Below are 12,007 nucleotides of genomic sequence, written 5' to 3' on the forward strand. Positions count from 1 at the left end.
TCAAATGTCATTCTTAATCTTCGACAGTGAGGCGGTGACTCATCCGGGGACGGATTACTAATCCAAAAGAAACTCACTCATGCTTTATAATTTTTTAATTACTCTGTGACACTGGATGATCCTGGAACGGAGTCATGTGGTAGAAATGTTCACTTACATGCGTGAGTCAACAGAGACCAGCAACCTCTGATGTTCCAGTCACCAGACACACTTGATCACTCTTTAATCACATCTTTTATTTGTAAGGCACCAGAGAAGCTTCCTTACTGCTAAAAGGTTGATTCATTCTCATTAGAATACACAGTTGCTTGTTTACATCTTTGTTGTTTGAGACTGTTCATTACACATTAAACTGTTTTTTTTTGTTTGCACAAAAAAAAAAGGATAAACAATTACGTACAAACCTAGAAAACAATAAGTGTTACTGAATGGGAAGAAGAAAAACGGGAAATGACAACATTGTGCCTCTTTACTGAAGGCTTGTAATGCACACACATACACCACCGACGTCTTTCATGATACACACACGTTAAAAAGCAGCTTTGAAACATACAAAAATGCTTTAAAAAATATGTATATTGATATATTCATATGTATACAAATTGGCCCTTCACAGCAAAAAAACAAACACACATACCATTCATATGTCTGAGTTTTGCCAAGGAGGTTTTTCTACAGAGACGGAATGTCAGCGTCAAGAGCGCAAGGAAATGTGGTCTCGCGCTCGTTACGTTAATGTCACGTCTCCAGGAAGGGAAGCGTTTCAGCTCCCAGACACTAGCACAGACGGGAAGAAGAAAAGGAATAGCACTGAGCCACAATTTAAGTGCTTTTCAAAATAAAAGACATGCGAAAAAGGTTTCAGCGGTGGATTTTAGACAGGCTCTGGAGAGGACTCGCATTCAGGGGGAAACCTGCAGAGGGTCAGGCAAGCAAAGATGTGAACAGACACACGCCTGGACCTCAGGTGTTTCATGAGCTTTGCCAGCGTGATGTCACTCTCATGGTCGGTGCTCTGCTGCCCTCTGCTGGCTGGCATGAGAACATACCCAAACGTTCCACACCGCACACTACATATGATCACCGACGTTGGTCAGCTGTTAGCAGATTAGCTCAAAAAGTTCAGTATGGAAGTCCTGAGTGGCAAGTGAGAGAAAAAATATATACCCAGGGATCCATTTTCTATGTCTTCTCCAGAAGAAAATGGGGTTATTGGTTAAATTATTTCAGATGATCTTTCTCAGTTCCTGAGCAAAAAAATTGAAAAGAAATTGCTGGGATCATTTTTCTGAATCAATTTTTTGGGGGAGAATTCAAAAAAAGCCATTATAAGAGCAACAACAATGGTAAAATGTGAATAAAGAGCAGAAACTTTAAATTGTGTGGAGAAACTATGTGTAAAAACCACAACAACAAAAAAAAAACCTGACCCAGAAAAAGATAAAAAACTGTTCAAACCTTTTTTCATCTTTTGCTTTTTCCATGAAGTCCAACTGGAATTAGATATTACACTGAAACTGAAGAGTAAAATCCCATGAAATTTTAGTCATTCTGAGCAGGAACCCAGGGAATGTCGTAGCCGGCCATTGAGGATTTCTGACGACTGTTAAAATGTGAGGAAATTATGACTGATTTTGTAGTTAAAACTAAAGTTCCCTTTATTTTCATGTCTTCCGTATCAAAGCCCAGCATCAAAGTCTCTGGATGATACTTCATAAAGTTAGTATGTGGTATGGAAATTTGAATTACGCGGGGATGCTTGCCTGCTGATGCTATCACAATTTAGTCACTCTCCCGGGACACGCTCTTTATCAAAACAAAAGCAGAATTAAAAAAAAAAAAAAAGAGGGGACAATCATCCCGATAGTCAGAACAAGACGGGCAGCGACGAGACAGCGGAGTCTTTTGCACCCGTCCGGCTCTGAAGTTGAGACGGTGTTCAAGTTCATCTTGGTCAGTTAAAGATGGGGGTCAGTGTGGGGGAGATACAAAAAGGTTCTTCAAGAAAAAAAAATTACTTAAATTAAACAAGTGTTTTCAACTTTCCAGTCACATTCACTCCAGCACACACAGACACATTTTCGAATGTATAATCAGTCAGAAAACAACGTGTCAAAACAAAGTCAATTTTTTTCTGAGCTTAAAGTTTAAAGATGAGTCATGGTTGACACTGTGTAGCACACGTAGCTGCGGCTAGGCCTACATAACACAACTTAACCCCCAAACAGGATATATACTACAATTTGTACAAAATATAGTCATTTTAATGGAATAAAATCCCACTCGTTTGGGATTGAAGCATACGGCTGAGTGGATGCATTGAGTGGTTGGTGACATGGGAAAGTAGATGGTTTAACTGGATTCAAGTGAACTGTCCCTTTAAAAACATCCCGTTTAATCTCAGGCTAAGATTGAATTTGGTGCATAAATGCACGCCGTCACTGTCAGAACAGCTCCGGTAAACATTTTCAGGAAGCCTTTGTACTTTACCAATGGAGGGAGGTGAGTAAGGAGGAAGAGCTGCTCACTGTGACCTGCAGACAAGGGCCAGCGAGGAGAAATCCGAGGGGAGAAAAAAAAACAAACAAAAAAAACAGATCTGATAGCAAAAATGTGTCATAAACTTGAGAGAGGCAGATCAGTGTGAGGGAGGCTGCTTTTCTCCTCAACTTCAAATGGGAAAAACATTTAACTTGAAGCCAAATGACAGTGGCTTTCACAAAAAAAAAGAAAGAAAAAAAGCATCTATTTTCAAATCTACAAGCGTGAAATGAGTCTATTACCACAAAATAATATGAACACGTAACTCTCACTCAGTCGTTCAGCAGTTTCATCATCCAAACAACGCCTAAGCTTCAGCTCTTTGCTCGTCTTCTTCATCCCAGCAGTTACTCATCTCAATCAGCAGCCAGACTTACATCAATCTCAATGTACAGTTACAGATTTACCTCTATATTCAACAACCCCCCCCCCCCCCCCCCCAACTATCTCACTGCGTTCATACTAGTCTGACTTATCCCCGTCCTCTCCTCTGGGCGCTCTCTCTGCAGCGTCTCGGGCCTTGTCCTCCTTCACCGCCTGGGACTGGCCGTGGGAATAGTTGGCCAGGATGGAGGAGAGAGAGAGTAGGCCGGAGCTGGAGGAGACGGCGGGCAGGGTGGGAGGGGTCAGGCCCAGGGGCAGAGGGGTTACGGGCAGAGCCAGACCCTGGAGCTGGGACAGGTGTTGAACCTGGAGCTGTTGCTAAAAACACAGATGATGACACGCACAGAGAGTTAGGATGTCAGCTGAGTGAGTTCACATTCAGCCTGAATAGTGATCGAAAGGTTGCTGGTTCGATCCCCACTTCAAAACATCCCTGAGCAAGATACTGAAGCTCTACTTGCTCTGACTCGTCAGTTGGCACTTTGCATGGTGTCCTCCTCCAGTTTAACACATACACACACACACATACATATTATATACACACATATATATATATATATATATATATATATATATATATATGTATATGTGTGTGTGTGTGTGTGTGTGTGTGTGTGTGTTTGTGTGTATGTGTTAAACTGGAGGAGGACACCATGCAAAGTGCCAACTGATGAGTCAGAGCAAGTACATATACACATACACTACCGCAGACCAAATGTAAAACAAAGGTATTAAGAGTTATTAGTCAACATGGGACTACCATCCATCCATTCATTTTCTTCTGGGTCGTTGGGGGGGTGGGTGGGGGGGGGGGCTAAAGAGACAGACAACCATTCACACTCACAGTCACACCTACGGTCAATTTAGAGTATCAATCAGCCTCGTCCCCTCTTGATGTCTTTGGACTGTGGGAGGAAGCTGGAGTACCAGAGAGAACCCACACAGGAACAGGGAGAACATGGAGACTCCACACAGAAAGATCCTGTGATGGAGCCGGGACTCGGACCCAGAGCCTTCTTGCTGTGAGGCGACAGTGCTGACCACTGCACCACCGTGCCGCCCTACGGTACAACTAATTCTCTAAAATATATTATTTAGGAAGCATAAACAATGGTGTGAGTCGCAAAGCTGGGAAAGTTTTCCATCAACGTGTCATATTCAAAAATGTTTATGGAAATTATAAAAATTCAAAAACCCTTTCACAAAATATTTAACACTGGTTTAAAGAGGTATTTGTGTTTTTAGAGAATAAATGTCAAAAATGGGAGATGGAAACCCCCCCCCTTTTTTGTTAAATGTGCTGATATAACAAATCTTTAAGTCACATGACAGCAGCTGCATCTGCTGCCAGTGGCTTCCTGGATATTACCAAACTTCGTCTCCATCTCCAGACAGCAGCAACATGTCTGACATGAAAGCGCATCTACAACTTCCTCCAGAGCTTTTTCACTACAATCGACCGAGACACTTCCTGTTCACTTCTGCTGTGTTACAGCCTTGAATGTGACTTTACATATTGAAATTATATTGTTTTTTTTAGCTCATAAATAGTTGATGGATCAGGGGCGGCATGGCTCAGAGGTAAAGTGGCGGTCTAGCAACCGGAGGTTCGCTGGTTCGATCCTCACTTCCCCTGGTGACCATGTCGAAGTATCCTTGAGCAAGATACTGAGCCCCTAATTGCCCTAATGGCCCTGCGACAGACTGGCGGCCCGTTCACAGGGAACTCCGCCTCTCACCCAATGTCAGCTGGGATAGGCTCCAGCCCCCCCTCCCTGCGACCCTTAACGGATGGGCGGTATAGAAAACGGATGGATGGATAGTAGATGGATCGCTGTGTTTATCCGTTTTTGTGACATATGCACTGTTTTCTTAAAATTTGCTTGACCATTAAATGGAAGCACAAGCAAACTAAACAGGGCGGGTGTGAGCCCACCCTTAGACACCTTTCCTTTTCTACAATTCTACACAGAGTTTTCACCGGATCACCAGTAAAACATGAGCAGCAGGAACACTGCCGGCATTAACACCAGCTACAACAGCAGCAGTGAGGGGACCGGCGGGGTGCGTTTGGTTGAATCGAGGGGGTTAAAGAGTGCAGCGTTACAATCATTTCAACAGCTCACCCGTATGATGGAGTTCATCTCAGGGGGTGTGACCTGCTTGGCTCTTTCTATGGCGCCCATGACTTGCTGCTGATGCTGGGACAAACAAAGCACGCGGTCATACACCACTTTGCAAGCGATTTATTTCTAAGTCTGAAGCACAAGGTTGGACTTTTCTTTATGGAGAAGTACGTCACTTTTCTAGTTTCCAGGATATCAGATAAGAGCAATTCCATGTAAAAAATTAGCCACGTCTCAGAGAAGTTCCAACTCGACTCCCTCAGAATCAGCTGTTCTGGTTTTACCTTCATAGGAGTTCACGGGTTATAAAATATTATGGTATGTTTTCTCGGAGTTTTGAGCCCTCAGAACTTGGTAAGTACAGGAGAAAGACGAGTAGTTCCCAAGGCTGAAAAACGCATTTGAGCTGTGTTTAATACTACAACCAAATCAATTTTAAATCCAGTTGTGAAAATTTAAAGCATAACCTGCCCCCCCCCCCCAACATAATTTTTGTTTTCTGTAACCAATGTTGCAGATCACCATCGTGGGATATGTCATAGATTAGTCTCTATCAAAGCTGATTCTGAGGGGGTCAGGTCGCAGGCATTGATGAATTTTTCATGGAATGACGCCCCCCCCCCAAAAAAACAAACAAAAACAGAACAAACAAAAAAAACCTGAAGTTAAAGTTAGAATTGAAGTCAAATATATTTTTGAGGACGTTGGTGTTGTTACCTCCTGGGACAGGTAAGGCAGCACCTGAGCACAGATACCATTCAGTCTCTTCACTATTTCAGCCTGAAAATGAAAAACAGGAGACACAAAAGGTCAAAAGAGGTCCAACCCACAGCTGGACAACAGGTAGAAGAGTTATTGGAGACTGTTCTTAATTACCTGTTTGTGCATTTCAATGTTCAGCCCATAGGACATTTCATAGTACTACAACAGAGAGACAAAGTGAACCAACTGTTATTTTTCAAGAGAAAATGCCAAACATTTGACTGTTTCAGCTTCTCCAATGTGAGAACGTGGCACTTCAAAGAGAACACTTGTTGGGTGATCAGGGAGCTTAACTAAAAATAACAATATACTGTATGACCTATCAAACCCAAATACGGCCAAACACGGAGGAACGAGGCAAAAACCTGGCGGTGTGAGAACACTTCAAAGGACCAAGTTAAGCGCCGCGGTATGTGACAGGAAGTGTGAGTCACCTGATAGAGCGCCTCCTCAGAGAGGACGACAGACTTACCATGATATAGTGACGCTGCATCTCAGACTTTTCTGAGGCCAATTTATCGCACTCCAACTTCAAACTGGTCAGGGAGAGAATAGAGAGGCGCAGACAGAGTGGTAATACACAACTGGGTTATGCACAAAGACGCACCAGTGTTGCTGAGTTGTTGTTGTTTTTTTTAATTTTCAAATTTTTGGGCAAATACAGACATGAAAGAAGATTAAAATTTAAAAAGCTGTAACTTTTGTCTCCCCTGTCAAGAATGGAGAGCAACAACAACATTAATTATGCATCCAGCAGTGAGAAGAGGTGTAACCCTGATTGTTTTTCTGTGTCTGACAGTGTTGGTTGATGTTTGTAAGACTAGAACGCCTTATGTCGTGAATATTTTTGATACGGAAAAGTTGCTTATCTTCTAAACGCAAACAAAAACAAAACAAAAAATTACAAAAAAATCCCATAGGATATGAAGAGACCTGGTGGTGGTGAGATTAACGAAAACTGTGTAAACTTGTTTGACAAGGACTTGGGTGTGAGACACGAATTTAAGATGTAAAAGTTACAAAACATAACTTGAAAGTGAAAGTGTCATTCCGGCATACATGTGTCTACTCTACTACATTTCTACACCGCCATGTACTGTAATACACATCAGTACATTCTTTTTTTCTTTTTTTTCCTCGTATCAGCCCACCACTATAAAACCTGCGACAAATTGATTTTCTATTTTTGGATGTCTCTCGCCTAATCGTAGATGAGGCTGAACACACCTGCACCCGCTTGTTCTCCACACAAGCATCCTCTTCCAAGCTTTTATCTTGCGGCCACATTATCTAGACTTTAGGCACGGCCTCTCTATCTCCGCTTAAAACATTTAAGACTTAATGTGCATTGCTTGTAAAGCCCTGAGCGCAGACTGTAAAACAAGATCATTCGTGGTGCATTCAGGTGTACCTTTCAAACTCAGGGATGTACACTCGTGTAGCCACAGAGGTTGTTTAAAATAGGGAAGCGAGGGTTTTTTTTTTCTTCCTTTGTTCAAATACCTAAAAGTGTAACTACCTTCTTTCACTACTCACAATGAATTTTACGAATCCTCAGCAATGCATAGCCTCATGTAACTGATATCTGAGATTATTTGTCATCTTGCTTTTACAGAAGCATTTAAATACTTACATGCTCAAATCATAATACCTTCCTGTACTCCCTTCACTGTGTATGTGTAAGCGTGTCGGTGTGTGTGTGTGTGTGTGTGTGTGTGTGTGTGTGTGTGTGTGTGTGTGAGTGTACCTGTGGTACTGTGCTTGAAGGAACTGGAACTCATCCTTGATACGGTCACAGGAGTCAGAAGTGGTGAACTTGAGAGTTTGGCTGGACTGAGCAGACGCCTGAGCAGAAATAAACAAACAAAAACAACATGACTGTTAATATTCATGAATTCAAAAAAATTCACAAAGTTCCCCAAATCCAAATAAGATGTCTCCTCTGCATCCAGGCTGCTCCAGGTTCGGGTTCTTAAGTCAGACTCTCTGGTTTGGACACACAAACTCCTTCACCCAACAAAATCATGAGGAGAGAAATTAGAAATCTCTTACGGAGATCTTTCTCGATTGGTCATTTTACCTCAGAAGATATCAGAAATACTTTAGGCAAACCGTGCCCAAACAAGCCAAAATGTCTTGTTTTGACGCAAAAAAAAAGAAGAGAGACCTCAACTCTAAGATATTCAGATGACAGTCAGGCACAGTTAAAGAAACCAAACATATTAATGTTCAGAAGGCTGAGACCAAAGAATTTCCACATTTTTCTGGTCTAAGTGATTCTTTGTCAAAATAGAGGTCATCTAATATGCCGTATATCTACAAATTCAAAACATTTCAGCTCAAATTCTTGCTGATGGAAGAAAAAAAAAAAGCCCGATGACTTGTTTTAATGAATGTGTTTGTTTAGAAACAGCCGTTTAACCTCTGCGATTAACCTTTCGAGAAGACAAAATGGAGGCATTAGCAGAATGTGGTTGTGTGTGTGGGTGTGGTTAAAATGATATAAAGCAGGAGGCGGTACGTTTGACGAGGTGTTTATTACAACTACCAGCCGGAACTCAATTATCTGCGCAAACACAAATGCGGTCTAACAACATCTGGCTCGGCTCTTGAAGGAACACAACATTTGGAGATTGAGGAACTGTGTTTACAGACGGCCAGATTATAGTTTGTCCATGTTGGCCATATGTGGGAAGCATTAGAAGTCTGGTCATGTATAGGCTACACTTAAACCATCAATCCAAAGCTGTAATCCTGAGTTTAATCCCATGCCCTCAACCTCATTACTCTCTATAAAGTGGCACATGGGCAAAGGGGTTTCCAGTGGGATTATGGGACGACGTGGAGAGGATGCAGTCAGCAGCCCAGTCACTCGCACAGAGGATGACTCAGCCGGGACAAGGAGATCCTTTTATATTTTTTATAGTGTACTACATTTGCTGACTGAATCGAGTAACACAATTGATTTAATTTACTTTCGCAACAATATTCGACTGAAGGAAAACAAAACCACCAGATACTTTGATGACTGGTTCATTATTTCATTCTTTGCAGTTTTAGAAAAATGCTTAAATTAAAAGGATTTGTTGTTTATTTGAAGTAAAATGGAGGCAACGTGACTCTTGCGACGACCATTTTTCCAATATTCTTGGCATTTTAAAAACTAAACAAGTCATGGAGCCACTGTGAAAATAATCAGTAGAAATACTAAAATAAAAAAGTTGTCCAACTGATTGAAAATGAAGAGAAACAACCTTTCCGCCAGAAAGTGCTTTAACATCTATAAATATAATTCATCGACCACTTAACACATTTTGCATTAAATTTCTTTAGCAAAAGCAGAACTAAACATTTGCTAATATTTAACCCCTCAAATATCAAAACATTAAGCATTAATCTGGATTTTATAAAATGTTGCTAGGACACAATTATTTTCCCTCAAAAGAAGTTTTCCAGAAATTGTGTTTTTACGCACGATTTTTGAAAAGAAAAAAAAAAACAAACTTTCAGACTAAATGATTTCATTTTTCGTTTCAGCTTCTGAAAGACTTCCAATCAAAAGCCACCAGTTTTGAAACTGGACTTGTAGATCTGCCTCCCTCTGTGTTTCCTGAGGAGGGTCTTTGATGAAGACCTGCCCCAGAACAGGGAACACAAGCGTCCAGTCACGGTCGTCTGGGACATTTAATGTGTGCTTGTGAAACTCTTCCTTCATTTTGTTTTCTGAATTCTTGGATCATTATCATCTCAAAAAATGAAAAGGTATGACAAACTTTTTTTTTTTTTTTTAATTTTAGATTCATCTTCTTGAATCAACTAAAACAACATTTGGTCTTTAAATAGTCAGAAATTTTTTTTTTTTTGAAAAATAGAAATATTAAGCTCAAACACAAATTTCTGTTTCGTCTGACGAGTAGATGACGAAAATTATTACACATAAGAGGGGCAGGGAACGGGAATTTGGGGGGGTTTCAACATTACAACTATTTAAATGATTAGTGGATGATCCAAACTGTAAAACAAATATTTTTCATGAATTTGTCTCCTTCATAAACCGATGCAACATCAATCTGTCGAGAAAGCTAAAACTAGAGTGTTACACAGGTGACGGCAAACAACTACCGTCTCCATGATCAGTCTAGGAAACATTGGATTTAGGCTGATGCGCTATATTTACTGGTGTTGATACTACCTGAGTAGTAATACAAGTTTATATAAAATTCAGATTTTGTGCAGACTGGAAAAAAATAAATTTAAACAATGTGAAATCTTCAACAGTAAAGCTTTTCTTTATTTCCAAAAGGCTCGCCAAAAAAAAAAAAAAAAACCTGATAAAAAAAATTTCAAACAAAACTTGAGTAGATATCCTTACAATAGCTAACATAATTTTAGCCATCTTTGTAATTCAAATTAGGTCATTTAATGTCCCATCAGCTTGGGCAGACTTCCTTTGACTTTGAAGAGAAATTATTGAACATTCTACTATTTCAATGTTGTTTCAGAACTTAAATGAATGTTCATTAGTTCAGATGGATGATATATATACTCTTTTTAATTATATTTGTGTTATTTTAGTTTACACACTGACCTAAGCTAACCCGACATTGTCTCAACTTCAATGAGCTGTTTTGAGTCACAGCTAGCTAACGACACAGTAGCTTTGGAAGCTAATACCGATTTATTAGCATTACAGTTCGTATATAAATCAGATTGAAGAGGACATGTCCTCCATAATGTAACGGTGCAGACATGGTGAGGAGGCGTAGAGACGGCAGGCTTTGTAAGACAAGCTGACAGACAGACAGTAGCCAGCGGTATCAGCTGTCTCCGGCTAGCTAGCGTTAGCTCAGCTCGCTGCTGCTTACTTTACAACTGGGACAAGTTCAACTAGTCAACTTACCGAGTGCCTAGATTGAGGAAACATCATGTCAGCAGTGTCTTTCGTCGTGTTTCCTTGATGTAATCGAATCACCAGGCTAGCTGGCTAAGCTAACAGGTCCCCAGATATTTTTTTTAAATGATTGGTATTCGCACTTTGTACCCTGTCATCGTTTAAAACAACGTTAGCTAACGTCAAACCAGCAGGAGCCGAAGATCGTCCTCTCGTCTCTGCAGTCGGAGAAGCCGCTATCCGATGAAAAAGCTAACAAAAATTTAAATAAAAAGGTCCTCAGAGGAACATCAGTGGGTTTTTGGGGTTTTTGTTTTTTTTTAGAATAACGTTAACGTTACGGCTCCCTGGGGAAACCCTGGATGTTGACACATGAGCCCCCGACTCTCCTCTGCTTTGAAGAGAAGAGCAGCATCACCCGGCAGACAAACGGAGCAGCGGAGGAGCGGGCGCCCCGTGTGACACAGAGCTGAATTGAAGCGCTCCTAACCCGGCAGGGCCGCACCTACAGCTTCTGGAGCCCGGGACAGAGGGGAAACTTGGACACCAATAATCAATATTGTTTCTGTCAGATTTTTCTTACTTTTACTTTTAGGATAAATAAAACGCCAAGTTTAATCTACTTTATCGCAGCTGCTGTTAGGAATGAGTATGAAAATGTATTTCATAATCTAATAAATGGTTTTAATAAATAATCATACTGCCTCCAAAAAGTCTAAGGTAATAGGATGGTCCATAAGCTAAAATGCTGGAAGGAGTTCATGTAGTTAGCCTTTGTATACCATATGGATTGTAACACAGAGCCCCCATTAAACTAGCTTGCTGGGGGGCAGTAACACGGACATGGGGGAGACAGTAAGGGGGGCCATGTAGAGACTGGGGGGTGGTTATTTATGAGATTTTGCTTCCTGCATTGCAACACCTTTAGAAGTAGAAGATGAACTGACTGATGTATTCAGACCTGCAGTCTCTGCAAAACTGAGCTCTATTCCATGGAACCAGTACGACCAATATTACCAGTATTACCAGTACTACTTGAACTCTAGTCATCCATACTTTTTACTGGAGTCCTTGTTGTCGGCTACAGCAGCTCCTGCTGAGCTGCACGCTGTCGACAAAGAATCTGCTCGTGACTCGCTCCTCGTAGTTCCTGATCCAGTTCCTTCTGGTCTTTTTTGTGGCAGAAATTAGTCGATGTACTTTAATTTGGTCGCTGCTGTGTTTTTTTGTGAGTCAGGATCCTACTATTCTCCATGAACTTGCATGCTAGAAGCAGAGGTAAAGAGAAAAACAATGACGCCAC

The 12,007-nt window shown here is 41.1% G+C and overlaps 1 protein-coding gene across 1 annotated transcript; it reads right to left on the minus strand.

The window, feature by feature from the left end:
* Window positions 1-150: 150 nt before the first annotated feature.
* On the minus strand, window positions 151-11,139 carry LOC147246356 (TLE family member 5-like). Its single transcript, XM_086183246.1, has 7 exons — window positions 10,714-11,139; window positions 7,561-7,658; window positions 6,286-6,349; window positions 5,928-5,972; window positions 5,769-5,831; window positions 5,052-5,126; window positions 151-3,243 (listed from the first exon to the last, which is right to left on the minus strand). Exons 1-7 carry the CDS (start codon window positions 10,738-10,740, stop codon window positions 3,004-3,006), a joined length of 612 nt encoding a protein of 203 aa, XP_086039372.1. The 5' UTR covers window positions 10,741-11,139; the 3' UTR covers window positions 151-3,003.
* Window positions 11,140-12,007: the final 868 nt, after the last annotated feature.

Source organism: Aulostomus chinensis, chromosome 17 (assembly GCF_037954235.1).
Source record: "Aulostomus chinensis isolate RoL2024-O1b breed Wild chromosome 17, RoL_Achi_v1.0, whole genome shotgun sequence".
Taxonomy (NCBI): domain Eukaryota; kingdom Metazoa; phylum Chordata; class Actinopteri; order Syngnathiformes; family Aulostomidae; genus Aulostomus; species Aulostomus chinensis.